The 18,431-nt window shown below is 45.6% G+C and overlaps 1 protein-coding gene across 2 annotated transcripts in view; it reads left to right on the top strand.

The window, feature by feature from the left end:
* Prkcb (protein kinase C beta) overlaps window positions 1–13,591 on the top strand; it is a 342,543-nt gene extending 328,952 nt beyond the window's left edge. Inside the window, exon 17 of one of the 2 annotated variants that reach the window (XM_038342586.1) lies at window positions 12,937–13,591. In XM_038342586.1, coding sequence (XP_038198514.1) covers window positions 12,937–13,089 — 153 coding nt within the window. In that variant the 3' untranslated portion in view covers window positions 13,090–13,591. Of the gene's footprint in view, window positions 1–6,608; window positions 11,981–12,936 lie in introns of those variants that run through there. The other variant, XM_038342577.2, reaches the window with a different exon arrangement.
* Window positions 13,592–18,431: the final 4,840 nt, after the last annotated feature.

The following is an 18,431-nucleotide window of genomic DNA, read 5'->3' on the forward strand; positions in this document are numbered from 1 at the left end:
TTTACTATGTGTAATTTATATGTTAAATGAAAGAACTTTCTATAGAGGGTTTGGTGGTATCTACCATTTCAGGTAACCCTGGCCCAGGGGATCTTGGAAAGCAGCTCCTGGGGATAAGGACATGGGTTCTACTGTCTTTTGACCTTTTGAATATCCTTATGCTGGGCACAGCTGAGCAAACACCACATCTGTTTGTTTTCATGGTGGCAGGGATGGAACCCAGGGTTCTCTGCATGGGCAGTGCGTGCTTAACTGCTGAGCAACACTCCAGCCCCACACGTAGTGGCCACACTCCAAGCTGCTGGCAACCTACTGAGATAAAAACTTGAAAGGGGTAGGCATGCCTCCTATGCAACTGCTCAAACAAATCAGCTTTTCTGCCTAGGCGTTTAGATCCACGAATGAGCATGATTCCATCAGGCAAAACTGCTCACTCCACTCGTGGAATGGGTGCCTGTGGTTTAAGTACCCTAGTTGGCTTCATCCCCTGTTCCTATGCCGGAGGCCTCTCTGGTGAACCCCGATGACAAGGAGGTTGGATCTGCTGCCAGGCACTAAATGAGGCTAGAATATCTACCCAGGACAGTCAGGGAGGCAGGTGTGGTCCAGACTACGTTGATAATTAGGTCCCAGTCACCAAGCTGCCCATCCCCTCCAGTGACACAGCAGGCATAGAACAGATCCCAGGCTGTGCCTCCCAAGAGCTGACGTCTCCATTTAGGGAGCACCCCTGAACCTAATGGGCAGTGACAGCTCCATTTGAAAAACCACAGAAACACTTAACAGGGAGGCTGTGATCTGCCAGCCATGTAAGCTGCTTATTAGCAGGGAAATCACGCTCCACAGCGGCTTTGCCCCCTTGCTTAACCCCTACTTCCTGCATCCCCTCTGCGCTGTCTCACATAAAGATTTCATTGTTCTAGGAAGGGGTGGGGGTGGGGGGCAGAACTGCTAGAAGCTGTTTCTCAGCTCCTTTCACAGCCTCTGGGGAGCCCTGCAAATCAGCAACCTTCCTTCTAGTGGAGATGGGAAGTGGATTTATTTATTTATTTACTTACTTACTTACTTATTTATTTTGAGAAAAACGGTCCCCGAAGATTTCAGCGGTGGCTCCTTTGGGTCTTGACATCCAAGGCACAGAAAACCAGCAGCAGAGATCCCCTATGACATGCCGTCTTCCCCCAATGAGCTCTCTTAACCTGGCCCTTCACCCACAACCCTACCCATCCTCTCTCCCCTCTAGACAATGATGATCATTCACATCTAGTGCCCCTGATGCCAGTCTAGTCCCCAACACTCTCTTTCACACTGTCTCCCCACCAGCCGCCCCCTTGGCTTCCACACTGTAATTTTAAACCTACCATAAAGGAACACAAGGCTTCAATCCCCTTTTCCTGCAGATACGTTCAATACTTAGTGGTACTCACGTTCCAAGCAGCTCAAGCCAAAGACTCAAGGTCACCAACTCCTTTTCTCTTCTCCATCAGTTCCCACCCACCTGCACATCACATCAACCCTAAACGCAAATGTGTTATAGCCCAAGTCCAAATGCATCTTCCCCGCAACCCCCTTCCTCCAAGCCCTCAACCTCTCTCAGCTGAAGGTTGCAACAGTCTCCTACCTGGACTCATCGTTTCCAGCGTCACTCCTGTCATCCACAGTCCGCGTTCTGGACAATCCTGGCGACCTCATTCAAACACAACAGATCTTGTCACTTAGAGCTTCTCAAACTGAGATGGAAATTCCCTGTCCTTGCATGGCCACGGGGATCATGCTCTGGGACCTCCCCTGTCCCTCCTGCCCCTTGGTCACTCTACTCCCACTCTGGCTTCGCTGGGGATGGCAGCAAGTACATTCCTGCCTCAGGGCGTTTGCACACGCAGGCCTCTGCATGCAATGCTCTTTTTCTGAGACATCCAACTGACACCTCCCTCACTCGCTTCACCCAGCACATGCTTGAAGGCTGTTTCCTTAATTGTGAATCAAATTTGAGCACATTTTGTGTATTTCAACTCTATAAAATCGTTTTCTCAGGGTGGCTAGAGAGATGATTTAGCAGTTAAGTACACAATATTGCTCTTGCGGAAGACCCATTCTCAGCTCCCAGTATACCTATTAGGGAGCCTGTGACTCCAGCCCCAGGAAATCTGATTCCCTTGTAACGCAAATTCTAGTTGGTCTTAATATTGAAAATCTGGAACTAGATTTCTGGCTAAATGCTGGAAGATCAGAGAAGTAATGGAGCCGGCCACTAGAGAGACTTTTTACCTCCACTGAATCCTCACACAAGATCCTCTCTCTAGGAACCCTAAGACCAAGTGCCTGAGCAGCCAGCCACTAGAGAGTTCTTTTACCTCTACCAATGCCCAGACCAAAGGAACGATCCTGTCCTCAGACTGCATCTCCTGACTACATCTGTCTCTACCAAGCCTCAGACTGCACTGAGCTCCTGTCTCCTGCCTTACATTCCTCTCCCTGCTCAGCCATATCCCTTCCTGTCTCCACCTCCCTAGTGCTGGGATTAAAGGCACGTGACTCCCAAGTACTGGGCGCTGTGAGCCACCACCACCTGGCTCTGTTTCTGTTTGAGACTTGATCAATCTAGTGTAGCCCAGGGTGGCCTTGAACTCACAGAGACAGGAAGGAATATGGCTGGGTGGAGAGAGGAATATAAGTGGGAGGAGGCAGAAGCTCAAGGCATTCAGTTTGAGGACTTTAGGGACAGGATATCCTTCCCTTCTGAGAACTGCGTAGAGGTAAGAAATCTAGTGGCTGGCTGCTCTGCTTCTCTGATCTTTCAGCTTTCACTTCCTAATATCTGACTCTGGGTTTTTCTTATTAAGACCAAATAGGATTTGTGCTACACTCCCTCTTCTGGCCTCTGTAGGCCCCTGAACTTAAGTGCCCATATCTACCACACATACACATAATTTAAAATAAATATAAATGTTTTTAAAAACAGATTTCTCCGGCTAGAAATATAGCTCAGTGGGAATATACTCATCTAGTGTCTGTGAAACCCCAAGTTCAATTCCCTGCACCCATAAAAAGAAAATTAATTCCCCCCTTTTGTAATTTCCCTTTGGGTTGTATTTTTCTTCTTAGCACATAATCACACTTAGTCACTTAACTTATAATTCATATTTATAAGTTAATGATCCCTTCTGTAGTCGATGTTGCAAATACATTTTATCTAGCTTGATATTAGGCTTTAGGCTTATTTGTTATTTGGGGTTTTTTGTGGTTTCTTTCTTTTTTAATTACACATACAGTTTTAGTTTTTAACATCATTAGGCACAACTTTCTTTGTTGCTTCTTGGTTTTAACCCTTGGGAAATGTCTTTTTCACTCTCAAATTATAAATACATTTATTTAAGCTTTTTTTTTCTAGAACTTTCTTATCTCATATCTTTGCATAATCTGAAATTTGCCTCTTCACGTCCTTTTGTTTTTATCATTTGTGTCTTTAAATTTCCCATAGCAGAGTGAATATGAGATACATTCTCACCGTGTGGATATTGTTCTTCCATTAAAGTTGATGGGTGCACTTTTGTGTGGTATGTATACAAGTTCATGTGTGTGTGTATGTGTGTGTGTGCGCATGGGCATGCATGCGCACATGTGTTTATGTGCATGTGGAGGTCAAGGTTGATGTAATGGGTATCTTCCTCAATTGCTTCCCATTCTGTTTTTTGAGGCCGGGTCTCTCACTGAACCGGGCTGGCTGGCTAGCCCAGGGAATCTTTCTGCCTTCACCCCACTGGAGCAGGCACCGACCACTGTGCCTGACTTTTTTTTTTTGTTTTTTGTTTTGTGTTTTTTTGTATGGGTGCTGGGGGCAGAATTCAGGTGCTCGTGCTTGAGTGGCAAGCACTTTACTGACCGAGTCATCTTTCCAGCAGCAAGTATATTTCTTTAAGCTTAGCGAGAATTTTAAAACTTGAACTCTGTGTCTTCAGCATTTAAAACTTAAGTGGCTCTGAACTAAGGCCTGTTAGAAGTGTGCTCTGCAGATGATGCTTCACAGAGGAAACAAGAAACCATTCCAGGCCCTCATTGCGCAGATCACTTCCTGTTGTTGTCATCACAACCTCGAAGGATAAGACCCACAGTTGTCCCTGTTTTCCAGAAGAGGAGCCCAAGACATTCAAAAATGTCCCCAGAGTTGTCCAGCCAGTGATCAACAAGAGGCCGAGATTCCCATCCCTGTTTGCAGGACATAGAACCCAGAGCTCACTTTTTGTTCGGGCGGTGCCGGTCCGTGTGCCTCCGCTAAGGCTCTACAGAGACACTTGCAGGTCTTCTCTCAGTGGTCTTTCGCTCTCACGCGACAAGAGCTCAGGCAACCCACAGTGTCCCTTCTATATACGCTCAAATTCGAAAAGATGCTTCCTTTTAGCAAACTTTCCTGCCTGACTTTTTAAAGGTATTTCCCTCGGGACAGCGCTTCTGCCCGTGGTTTCCTCTCAGTCCTTAGTGTGTCTGAGTTGCTCCCTCCTGGTCTGGGACAATGTTGAGGGAAGTTGTGTCCTTGGCAGATGGGAATAAAATCTGTGCCTCGAAGAGTTAGCATATGAATTTAAAAGATCCTGTGAGCAAAGCCAATAGGACAGGCCAGCTGCATGGAGCATGCGTGGTGGCCATCCCTGTTACTATACACACACAGACACACACACCCCTACTTAGTGTGCCATTTGAAAGGTTCTTTCAAGGTCTTTCCTGAGCCCCATAACACCAGCCCCCCCACTTAGTTCTCAGCTAGACATGCCCCGACTCTTATAACCATCATATCCCAAAATGGAAATCGCTAATTATTGTCTTTCTGAATTTTCCCATGTTCTGTCTCTGCTGTTGAGATAACCATGTTCTCTGTCAATCAAAACAGTGACTGCAACACCTGAGCCATGATTCTGCTCCCCCTTCTGCCCCGTTCCACAATTCAGTCTGTCACTTCCTCTCGGCTGTATTCATCAACATGGAGCCCAAGATCCTGGCACTGATGTTAGGTTGCTAGCTGTTTGACCTTGATCTTCCCGGCCTCAGTTTCCTCATCTATAAAATGGAGGATAATATGTGTGTTAGTTTCTTTTTTCTTTTTCTTTTGAATTGTGATTAAATACCTCGCATAAGCAACTTACTGGAGGAAGGTCTGTTCTGAGCCACAGTTTCAGAGGATATTGGTCCACTAGAAGGCCTGGCGGCAGCAATGTAAGACATCTGGTCACATGGTGGGCAGGAAGCAGAGCGTGGAAACCTAATCCAAAGCGGATATCATTTTCAAGGCCTGCCCTCAGTGAGCCACTTCCACTAGCTAAGCCACAGTCCCGAGGAGTCTGTAACCTTTCAAGTTAATTAGTACCAATTGTTTAAACACATAACTCTGTGTCCGTTGAAGCCGTAGCGATGATATATGTCATTAGGCTGCTGAGAGGGTTAAATGAGATAATTTGGATAAAGTTCTCTGCCAGGTGACTAGCTAGGGCACACACACACAACATAGATTACCTGCTGTTGTTATGACTAATATTGTCATAGGATTAGGTCGACGTTGCCTCCTGCCTTACTTACATTTCTCATCATTGTCATCAAATACTCGGTAAGTGACAAGAGTGTAAGGTGTCCGGGTCTCTTTGCATCAGTAGCCAGGAAGCAGTGAGCATTCAGGAAGTACTGCCAAAGTATAGAACCTCAAAGCTTGCGCCTACTAACTCACTTCCTCCAGCAAGGCTCCATCTCCTAAGGGTTCCACAACCTTCCAAAATGGTGCCACCTGCTGAGGACCAAGTCTCCGAACCCTTGATCACGTGGGAGATGCTGTGCATTCAAGCCACAGCACCTCCTATAGATACCAGGATGCTGAGGGTTTCCCTGCACACGGTTCTGCTGGGAAGGAGCACGGGCAAAAGCTTTGATGTGGCAACTCCTCTCCTTTCCCTAGGCAAGAATTCTGCATGCGCACGTGAATTGCTTCCCACGCCAAGTTTCCTATTTGGAGAAAGGGAAAGGGAAATGCTTTCACTTCCTGGGGCCTTGTCATTAAGGGTCAATGATTAATCCAGAGGGACTTTGTGGTGCCACTGAGATCTCTTGGTAGGGATCTCCCTCCACTGGCTGGTGTTTGACAACTATATTCGGTTGAACTATTAACACCTATTGTTCCTGATCAAGAGCACTTAAAGGGATCTGCTGCTATAAACGATGTGCTCGCCAGGTGATGTATGGATGGGCCATTATTGACATCTGTCAATATTATTGGCCCTGTCTGAATCATTGGGGGTGAGCGATGCGGGTGGGGACATGCCACATGCTACTAGTCCCACCATCTCATGCCTTTGTCATACATTTCCTGACTTCCCAAGAGGAAACCAGGACTGACCTGAGTGCTATGCACTCAATGGCTAGAAGCCCAAGGTCGTGTTCCAAAGGTCATGAGGATTTTGCATTTGACATTGCTCTCATTCCTGATCATTAAAACAGCCTCTCTGAGTTTCCCAAAGGGACGGGATTGGAGGAAAACCACACCCGGTTCTGTTCAGTTCTGTTTTATTTTGGCTTTTGGTTTTGTTTTGTTCCCACCCACCACAAGTTCTTTTCTCCCCCTCTCATAGTGTGGGCGAAATGCTGAGAACTTCGACCGGTTTTTCACCCGTCATCCACCAGTCCTAACACCTCCTGACCAGGAAGTCATCAGGAATATTGACCAATCAGAATTCGAAGGATTTTCCTTTGTTAACTCTGAATTTTTAAAACCTGAAGTCAAGAGCTAAGTAGATCTGTAGATCTCCGTCCTTCATTTCTGTCATTCAAGCTCAACAGTTATCATGGTGACATTTTTTTTTTTTAAATCATTGCCAAGTTACATCTGTGTTTTCTTTTCTGATGAGGCTAGAGTGGCCATGTTTCAGAACCCAAATGTCCTCAAGTAGTTTGGAGCATCTCGAGGAGATGGGATTATGCAGGTGGCATGAAGAAGGTGCTGCATAATTGAGACACGCTCAAAGTCCTCCTACTGTGTGCAACCCCAGCATGTCGGGCCCACCGGGGAGAGAAAAAGCTTGCTTTCTCTCCCTCCTTCTCTGCACCGCCATTTTTTACCCAATCATGGAGTCTACATCCTCCCTACAAAATGGATGGATGAGCTGAATGCTAACAATAGCCTTTCACGTTCCAGACTGGGAGCTTGGCTTGAATCCAACTGTATGGCTGCTTTGCCCTAGAGGGAATCCCTCCACACTGCCTCTTCCGCAGGCAGTAGAGCTTTGAAAAGAACATGCTAAAAATAAAGTTTTATTTTTATTTTTTAAACTCAACGTTAAGACGATTATCTAAGACCTGATAAGAAAGAAAGAAAGAAAGAAAGAAAGAAAGAAAGAAAGAAAGAAAGAAAGAAAGGAAGGAAGGAAAGAAGAAAGGAAGGAAGGAAGGAAGGAAGGAAGGAAGAAAGAAAGAAAGAAAGAAAGAAAGAAAGAAAGAAAGAAACCAAGCAAACAGGAATGCGCTTTTAGACAAGTCAATCTAAAAGCACTTCCAGGGTCAAAGGGCAATCAGCTTGAGTGCTACCACCATGCTGCAGTTTCTAACCCTGTGTGTCTGAAACTGGTACCCTCATTCCCCAAACTACTCAAGAACGGCATTTGGCACTGTTCCTGGAACCACATGGCCACTCTAGCAAGGTCCCAAAGGACCATGATTTTACATTACATTTCAAACGTTATTTGCTTTTTTTATTTCTGTCATTGTTGAAATGCAAACAAACAAACATACAAAAAAAAGTCACTTTTGTTACACGTGCTTTAAAAACTATGTCCAGATGTCATGAACCACAATGGCCTGCTTTGTTGAACCAAGAAGACGGGGCCTGGCAGACTTGTGCCTGTGGGGAGGGGGTTTGTGGAGGTGTACCGCTAGCATTGGAGAATGGATACTGGGCTCTAAGAAAGACACCAGCTCTCCAAACCATGACGGTTGCATTCTTCAGTTTGATGTCATTTTGCAAGATGTTTGTGGAAATGTTCATTAGCACTGCAGTATCTGTTCTGATATTTTTTTCTCCTAGCATCAAGGTACAATAAAAAAAAAAAAGACAGAAAAGAAATCCTATTTCAAAGAAAACTATACTATTTGAACAATGAGGACCCACACTACAAAGTAGGGCCCAAGGAAGGAACTCAGGAAAAGGGGGGCTGAAGCTGCCTCTTATGTAGCCTCAGTGTTCAACCAGCCAGGGAGCAGGGCCTGGAGACCATTCAGGGAATGTCTGGTGGCCTAAAATGGGGTAGGGTAGACAGGCTGGAGCCTCCCCCCTACACACACTGTCAGAGTTGAGAGTCCATATTCTCACCAGCATCAAGCTTAGCCGCTAGCTAGGAACGTGCCCATCACATTAAGCTTCTCATCAAAATCGCTACTCTTCCAAGTTTGAGCTTCCTTGAGCAAGCAACTCAGTGAGCTCCCAGAAGCCAAGTGGTGGGAGAGACTTCATTTTCCTCTGGACAGATGAGGACTGCAGGTGACACCCCTCACCCTTGCTTACAGCTCAGCTTCCTGTTCCTCTCTGGCAGTCCTAAAGAGAATTCTTGTCATAGGTCCAAAGATTTCCTGGCCCTCCGGGGTTTCTGAGAAATCCTTCAGAACTATCAAGGGAAGAATGCCTCCTCCTCTTTAAGAAAACATGCCTTGGGGTTCTGCTGATGCAAAGACCCTCAGAGTTCATTCTTTGCTGGCTTCTTATGTCACTCTGCTTCAAGCTTGGCACCTGTCCCTCTTAGATGATGTGAAGCAAACTTGATGTCCTAGCTGCCAGTCTTAGGATGCTAGTAACAGGGAGAGATCAGGGCAACCCCACTCCTCATTTTATTATTGGGGCAGACAATACAAATAGCGGCCATCCTCCCAATACCAGGTGGGCTCTGTCCATTCTGTAACAAAACAAATATCTCTGAGCCATATACACACTCCCAAGAAAGTTATGTAGGGTCTTTCATCTGGCTACCAAGTCACAAGGCTTTGGACATATGCTCAGAATAAAAACCACAGTGAATCATTGGGCCATTGGCAAGTGATCTGAGACAACCTTAGAAAACAATGTAGGAAGGATGGATTAGTGGATAGGTAGATAAGATCTATAGATAGATAGATAGATAGATAGATAGATAGATAGATAGATAGATAGATAGATAGATAGATGATAGATAACAGTATATATGTAAATATATACACTACACTCTACATTTTCAGATTCTTGACATTATTTTTCAAGGGCCACAGTTTTCAGGAATAGATACTCAAGCCAAAGTCTCCCTTCCCTTAGCGTACTTTGCTGAGGGTGGGTCCCAGAAACTTCTGTGGAAGTAAGGGATCATTAATCAGACTTCCTACTGTTTCCTCTTCTACCAACTTTGTAGATCAGAGGAAACCAAGAAACAGCTTTCATCACATACTTGAGGGAAATTTTTGAAATTTTATCCAAGAAGAAATATTTTCATTTATTTTTGCAGTCATCCACTTATGCCCCCTCCATCCATTCAGGCAACACTTACTGAGCACCAACTGCCAGGCTGGGTGTCAGGATCATGCTGAGAAATACTAAACATGCAGCCCCTCTCTTTCTCCCTCTCCTCCAGCATGTGGGAGGGACAGCCATAAAACAAGTAACGAAAAGCAGGATGAGGTCTAGAGTCCCCGGGTTTATTAAGAAAATCCACTATGGATGTCTTTGCTGCTTCTTAGTCTCTCTACAGACCACAGTTTGAAGCTGAGGGCATCCTCTCAACCTAGGTTTCTGCAGCAGTCATGTAGTGTGGAGGGTAGGGAAGGAGAGAGGTGAGAGGGACTCTTCTAGAAGGCCAAAGACACAATCTCCATATTTGATCAAACTACAGAAAGCTCCCCCAATGTCAGCAGACGGGTACCAAGTTTTCTCTCCTTGTGAAGAAAGGGAGCTACCTGGCTTTATGACTTCATTCTGTGTCTTGAGTGTCACCTCTCATGGTACATCACTCAGATAGCCACAGGCCCTCTTAGAATACTGCTAATCACAGCACGTGACCCTTGCCAGTCACATGTGACCCTCATGGTCATGTGTGACCCCTCTAGCACACCTAAAACAGGCTTAAGTTTTCCACCAAAACAAAATAAAGCAAAAAAACATATTTAACTTCTAAGATAATTGAAGAAAAAAGAAAAATGAAATCAAAGAAATCTAATTAAAGTTGTTATCTGTGGCCAATTGTATGTCTGGATCCGCGAATCTACCCTTTTCAGTCCTTAGGATTCTCGCTGATCTCTTCCGAGAAAGGACAGGATCGTGATTTAATGGTCCATGAGAGGCCAGTGGGATTAATGCTCTTCCTAGGAGGAGTGTTTCTGTTCTCGTGTGACTCCAGATGCTACAACCCCAGAAAGAATTGTCACAACAAAGGGGCCCATTCCCTCCCAACAGGCTAGGGTAAAATCCTGGAGGATTTTCTGGGACCCCTCAGGAGATGAAGCCCTTTAAAAGGAAGTCTTATTTGGAACACATGGCCTATTGAAGTATAGCAAATAAGAGAAGCCTTCCAAAGTTAGAGTTGGTAGGAGAGGAGGTTCTGCCACATCCTCTCAGATAAGGATGGCTAAGTAGGGAAAGACCCCAGAAGAGGAGCTGTCTGTCTTCTGGCCCCAGGTCTGCCCTTCTCCCGCCCACATAGAGCCTTCTAGCTTCCAGACTTTGCTCGTACTCAATTCACTTCCTCCTGGCACTCAATTCACTTCCTCCTGGCTCCAAGTGCAGTGTCTGTTTATGTAAAGCCTTAAGGCTGGTGGAAGTAACTGCTATCATTTTGCTTCGGTGTGAAGAAAGATCTGCCTCAGGAATTAGGGAAAGCAAGGAGGCACTCCTTTAATCAACTCTTCTTTGATTGGCTCAGTGAGTGCTTATGAACACCCTACTGTGTGCTCATAAACAGCCTACTGTGTGCTCAGTACTGTTCCGGGCATTGGAAGCACAATAGCACAGGAACAGACAAGGGCCTTGCCCTCCTGGGAAAGAAACAGTGTGAATTTCCCAAAGCAGCAAATGCGCAGAAGACAGTGGGAAAGGCGCTGACCTGTGGCTTGTAGAATCATGACAAAAAAAAAAAAAAAAAAAAAAACCAGACAGTAGTAAAGAAACAGAAGACATCCCAGTTTCCCTCTGGATCAAAAAGGAACACATTGAGTGCCCAAGCCTAGGACCTTCCACAAAATGCACACAGCAAAGTGTGAACAGGACACAGCAAAAGATGTCCCACCATGTAGAAAACAACTTCATGAGTAGCCTGTTCCTCTCTGCCCACATTCTTCCAGAGGACCCCCTGATGCCAGTTTGTCCTGCTCAATCCCATTACCCTACTCAGACACCCCAGGTGGAAGTAGGGAATATCTTGTCTGTCTCAGGGGAGCATCCAAGAAAAAGTAGTTTTGAGCCTGGTAACAGGAAATCCTTATCAACCAGTCTCTCCGTTAGTGGCTAAGCCTACTAAGATTGACCAAACTGAGTCAACCAACAAACTCCAGTGTGACAGAACCTTGGCTTCAGCCAGGCACCAGCTACCCTGTGCTCGAGGATCCCAGGCATTGTGAAAATAGCCCTTAGGCCGTCTCTCCAGCCAGAGCAGCTCTAATGAGGTAAAATAGCTGCTATGTGGTCAGACACAAATCCTGAGCCCACTGTGCAGTCTTGGGCAAGCCCCTTCACTGACCTGTGCCTCAGTTTTCTCATACATCAAACATGGGGAGGCAAGGACATCAACTTTGCCTTTTCAAGACAGGTGAGGTGAGAATGGGAAGGAGTAATGGACTTACAGGGACCCTGGAGAGGCCAGCACATCAGAAAGACCCATTAGTCAGCCCACAGTGACATTCCCTGGGGGAACCCGCCTCAAAGTGGAGCTAGTGGTGCCTATAGACATGCAGTCATGCAGACAGGGAGGGAAGGAAGGAAGGAAAGGAAGAAGGAAGGAAGGAAGGGAGGGAAGGAGGGAGGGAGGGAGGGAGGGAGGGAGGGAGGGAGGAAGGAAGGAAGGAAGGAAGGAAGGAAGGAAGGAAGGAAGGAAGGAAGGCAGGCAGGCTAGATTACCAGCAGTGAAAGGAGTAGTGTTTCATTTTTCGACCTTGCCTTCTTAGATCTTACTTCCAGTTTGGAATTGTGTTTCTTATAAAGCACACTACCAATGTCTTTGAAGAGACTCTCTGGCCCACGAAAGCTTGAATTCTACTTTGTTTTCTGTCAGCTTTTGAGCAGTCCCCCAAAGCCTAACTCCTACCAATCTTGTTTTGAGAGCTGAATCTAAAATAGGAGTTAGGTAGACCCTAGGAGATTGGCCTGACTTAGAGCCACATCTTCTGACACAGCTCCGGCTCCAGCTGGGGTGTGGAGACAGCTACCAGTGACTCTCAGGCATCATGAGGATGAGGTGGACGGTGCTTAGCCTCTTGCAGTGAACACTGATCTGCTTTACGCACCTGAGAGCAGTGTGTTCAGTTCTCATTTTTTCCGACAACGAAGTCAGCTCCTGACCACAGGGGTCGCTACTGAGTTATTTTCCTCCAGGATACTCAAAGAGCTAACTAACTCTATGATGTTCGCTGTGAAAGGGAATAGTTACCAATGTAACTCACCTCGAAGGCAAAGCATAGAACTCCCTTACACACACACACACACACACACACACACACACACACACACAGGATCTTTTTCTTCTCACAGAAAATTCACACCACGTTTTCTGCCCCAAAGCTAGCATATACTATGAAGTGAAAGCGGTACACGGAATGCGTCTGCTAAAAGCTGTCAGCACAAGGCTTTCTGACCGCTCCAGAGCTTTTTATCAGCCTTCTGGTAACTGGCATGTCCTGGTCATGTTTCTTGCTGCTGCTTCGGCTTCTGTGTTAATGTCTTTGCTTTCCATTTGGCAGAGAGACAAGCGAGACACCTCCAACTTCGACAAAGAGTTCACCAGGCAGCCTGTGGAACTGACTCCCACTGACAAACTCTTCATCATGAACTTGGACCAAAATGAATTTGCTGGCTTCTCATATACTAACCCAGAGTTTGTCATTAATGTGTAGGTGAATGCAGATTCCATTGCTGAGCCTGGGTGTAAGACTTCAGGCCGAGTGTCCGTGACCAATTCCAGTCTTCCAGGATTCATGCCCCTGCTGGCATCCATCATGTGGAGAGCTTGTCTTAGAGGGCTTTTCTTTGTACGTATAGCTTGCTAGTTTGTTTTCTACATTTGAAAATGTTTAGTTTAGAATAAGCGCATTACCCACTGATAGAGGTACAGGTCTCCAGACTTCCAGAAACTCACCCAATGAACCAACAGTGTCAAAACTTAACTGTGTCCGATACCAAAACGCTTCGGTATTTGTAATTTTTAAAGCCAGACGCTGATGTTCCTGGTCAAAGTTTTTACGGTTCCTGTCTATTAACCCTTTGAATGCCACCTAAGCATGACCGGTATTTTTAAAAGTCGTGAGTAAAGCTTTGCAGTTACTGTGAACTCTTGTCTCTTGGAGGAAACTTTTTGTTTAAGAATTGGTATGATTAAACTGAATTCATACATGCAAACCCTCTTGTGTGCATATCTGTTTCTAAACATACCACATCACAGATGGGACATTGCCAACTGACGTGTGTCTTTCACTAGTGTTGATTTTATTTGCATTGAAACCACGATACACATTTCAATTGGAGCATGTCACATGAATTTTGTGGATTTCTCAGAAGCAGAGGCTAAAAATTACAAGAACAGCAATGATTGGGCTTATCTTTCCATGTGGAAGTGATTCAGCAGAACTAAGAAATGTCTGTGTTCTTGGGCTGGGCTTTAGCTCAGTAGGTAGAATGCTTACTATGGATGAGACCCTGGATTCAATCCCCAGAACTGCCTAAACTAGGCAAGGTGGCATGTATCTGCAAACCCAGCATTTTTAAGGTAGAGGCAAAGGAGGACCGGGAGCTCAAGGTCACCTTCTTCATGGCTACATAGCGAGTTGGAGGCCAACTTGGATGGAACCTTGTCTTTAAGTGTGGGAAGGGAGGGTGAGACAGGCCAACAGGTAAAACTACCTGCTGCTAAGCCTAAGGACTCAAACTTGACTCCCATGACACACACAGCAGAAGGATAAAATGAGCTTTTACAATGTGTCCTCTGAGCTGCACATGTATGCCATGTCATGTGCACACACACACACACACACACACACACAAAATGTAATAATCCCTAAAAGCAAATACAGAATATTTAATAAAAACTTTACGATAAAACTCAACAAGGAGGCCGACATCAGTAAAGACTGAACACTTGTGGTCCTCGAGGATGTTACTGTTGGAATTCCCTGGTTTTTGTTTTATTGGTTTGTTTTTTTCTGCTTAACCCTAATTTAACTCAGCACTTGCAAAAGGAAAAAAAATAAAAACGTACACACTTTTTCCAGTGGCCACATTTGCTCAGAACGACACAAGGAAACATGGGAAAATGGAGGATTTCTTCTGCACGCTGCTGGTGAGATGAGATGTCCTGCTCCCAGCGCAGAGTGGCTCGGCACTGAGTCACCTGCCTCAGCCGCTGCATTCGTCTCTGAATGGAGTCGTGCTTCTGTTTCCCTTTGGAAATGTTCAGTAACGCACTCCGTAGCACATGCCTTTGTAGCTGTTAGGCTGGTGGGTAGCAGAAAAGAGCAAACCCGTCATATACCACGTACATCCTGGCTCGAAGGTTTATTCATCCCCTCTCTTGGAGGAGCCCCAGCAAACGGAGCAAATGGGCAGATACGGGGAATCCACTGATCTACGAGTGAGCTCGTCTTTGGAGAAGTTTAGAAACCCTGCCAGTGAAAATTGGCTGAAGACGACTTCAAACTTGAGAAACCACGGTTCTATGCAGTATTTATGAAAACAAAAGTATATGGATTCCTGTAGACATTTGGCAACGTGTCCCATTTAAGACTGTGTTAGAGAGGCAGTTACCAACCCCTGTCAGCTTCTACTTTCTCTATATGCTGCAGACCGACCTGTCTTTCACTTAGTGAGCACTAGGCACCTGCGCTGGGCCAGGCATGGTTCTGGGTATGGGGATCACAGAGCCCAACACCATAGTCTAGGGCTCTCCACTCACAGGGACGTGATGACTGCAGAAGCCTCATTTTGCTAGGACCGTGTCTCGGGGAAAAGAGAGAAGGTGCCTGTGAAAGGTGCTAGGGCATCTTCTCAGGAGGGACTGATGCTCACTCTCAAGCCTGATGACCTGTGACAAATCCCACAAATCTACACAGTGGAAGGAGCAGGCTGACTCGTGTGCTTATGCACGCGCGCGCGCACGCGCACACACACACACACACACACACACACACACACAAAATACACGAGTGTGTGCTGGTTTCCAATAACAAGAAAGTCTTGTGGTTTACTCTCATTGGCTTAGCCTGGTTTCGTGTACATTTCTGAGCCAAGCACTGTGTCTGGGTAGACAGGAGGGGCAGGTGCTTTGATTGGCTAATAAGTTGTTAGCTATTAGTTATTAGTTAGCTACTAGTTAGCTATTGCCGTGTTACAAGCAACCTCTAAACTAACACAACGGATATTCCCTCTCAATATCTGTGGATTTGGGATATAGGTGTGGCTTAGCTAGTTGACAGTTCTCATTAGGTTTTAGTCAAGCAGTTGGTCAAGGTAGTATCATGTGACATTCAATAGAGGGATCAAAGTTCACTTCCTGGTCTTATATATTTGTCAACAGCATCAGTTCCACATCTGGACACAGAAGCTGGCTTCTGGGGTCAGTGGTCACATGGGAGTGACCAACTTGGAGATCAGTCTTTGCATCCTTATGTCCAGAGTGATATCTCACGTTGTTGTTTTCTAGTCTTTAGAAATCATTCCGTGAGCTCAGCCTAGGCTCAAGGGAGAGTGATGAAGCCAGGGGCGACCACCAGGAGGTGGAATGTTTGAGGACCATCTTGGAAACCGCCTGCAGCACACATTGTGAACACCACTGTCGCATCCTGAAGCAAAGAGCCACAAGAGCACATGAACTCAGAATGGTCTCTGAATAAAACACTGCTTTAGGAACAAGTGGGGATGTACACGAACCACAAGGGTAGATTCTTTACATATGGGAATTTTAGGTTTCCCTGAAAATGTGTGGGACCAGAGATCCATGAGAGACAAGCCAACACTGGGAAACAGTTTCAGGAACAGCCCACCTGCATTGCATTGGTCCCCGGGGTTGTCTGTTGTTTCATAGCAAGCTCAGTGGTTAAGTTGGGGGTCCGAATCTCACCCTCTGAGGGATTATATCCCTTCGTCTTCAGGAACACAAGCCTAAGATGATTTGACAGAAAAATCACTCACAATATAACTCTACATCAGTTATCTAGGACTCAAAACTCAGTGGACTTTCTGAAGATTTATTTTATGTGTGTAGGTGCTTTGTCTGCATATATATACATATATATGTATATGTGTGTGTGTGTGTGTGTGTGTGTGTGTGTGTGTACACCACATGCCTGCCTTATTCTGGTCTGGGCACTTCAGGTTGTCTCAGATGGGCTTGTCTGTGTGTATCGGGACCTGGGAAGTCAACTGGTAGCTGCTAAACATGGTTTTTTCCACATCACACTGGATTGACAGATTAGGAGACACTCCGTGGGCTGTCTATTTTTGTTTTATGTCCTTGATCTCTAATATTCCGGAAATCTGGAACAAACTACTTACTATAGTGGTCTTAATGACTCTAAAGAGCAGGCAAGAGAGAGAGGCCCAATTAACAAGTATTCTTCAATGCTTCCTTCCCATATGGCAGTTCAAGGGGAGGAGAAACAGGTGCCACCTGTTTAGGGCAGCAGACTTTGCAAAAGCAAATGAACACAAGGATGGGGAATATTTATGACCCAATTTTGACTCTACCACACAGTCTCTCAGTGGAATCATTTAGGAACAAGGAGAACATCAAAGAAACAAAACAGGAAAGAAGTTCCCAGGGATATCCAGTGCCCCCCACAGTCATTTTAGCCCCAACAGACAAACCATACCAGAGCATAGGCTTGCTAGCTAGGTAGCCAGCGCCTACTTGAAAGATACTGGTACAAGTTCTTTGAACCAACCGTGGCAAACTCTCAGAGCCTCAGATTGACAGCTGTCATTTTCTTTCTCCAACGTCATACTCAGGCTGAAATGCTGTTGAAATGAGGAAAGAACGCAAAGCTAAAGAGACAAGAACCAGATCGAGAAACTTAATCTGGTGCCAGCTACCAGTATCTGGCTCGAATGCTCCCAAAGCCAGGTATCTCAGATCTTGTGTCCCTGTGGGGTTTGCTGGAGAATGCCACAGCCTGTGTGAGATTCGGCTGGGGATCATCCCCTGAGAATTGATGCTGGCTTGGAAAGTTAATCCCCATTTCCAAAGACCACAGGTTTGAGTTCTAAAAGTCTTGTCCAGGGAGTGAAAGACTCTCCAGAAACTGTAGAGTTTTGTACCATGAGTGCTGGCTTTCCTGACCTGACATTGGGCCTGTGTCTTAGATATTGTTCTATCGCTGTGAAGAGACACCATGACCAAGGCAACTCTTAAAAAAAGAAAGCATTTAATTGGGGCTTGCTTACAGTGTTAGAGGTTAGTCCATGATCATCATGGCAGAAAGCAGACAGGCATGCGCTGGAGCTGGAACTGAAAGCTTCACATCCTGATTCATAGGCCGAGAGCAAGAGGCACTGGGATTGATGTGGGGTTTTGTATCTTCAATGCCCACCCCAACTGACAAACCTCTTTCGACAAGGCCACAACTCCTAATGTTTCCCAAACAGTTCCATTAACTGAGGTCCAAGCCTCTAAACATGTGAACCTTTAGGAGTTATTCCTATTCAAAACCACAGGCAATCCAAATGAAACCATGTGTCAGGGTAAAATTCAGAAGATACTTGAAAAAGAGATGCAAAGACAGTCAGTCCTCTTTCAATCATCTTCTATGTATACAGATGAGGAGGGAAATAAACACTTAGAATAAATGTGTTCTGAATGAAGACCTGGGCTTTCATTTCTATTTGGGATCCCAGCCCTAAGGCCAGTTGGAATGTATAGATAACTCCTAGTTAGGATGTGGGCTGTAGCAATTTGTGGCTGTTAACAGACACCTAACCACTTACACCCACACACTTACCCCCAGTTCCAGTGGCTCTAGAGTCCATGCAGAGCTTAGCTGGGAGCTCTGCCTCAGTTTTTTTGGAACCACAGTCAAGGTATTGACTGGGACTGGGGCCTCATCTAAGGTCATCTAGATGGGAATCCCCTCTTAAACTGCTTCCATGGCTGTCATGAGGATTCAGTTGCTTGGGAGCTACTGAGTGGAGCCTTCAAAAATCAGTGTCTTCATTAATTTCCTAAGACTGGCTAATTCCTGAAGAATAGCAG

Source organism: Arvicola amphibius, chromosome 1, assembly GCF_903992535.2.
Source record: "Arvicola amphibius chromosome 1, mArvAmp1.2, whole genome shotgun sequence".
Lineage (NCBI taxonomy): Eukaryota > Metazoa > Chordata > Mammalia > Rodentia > Cricetidae > Arvicola > Arvicola amphibius.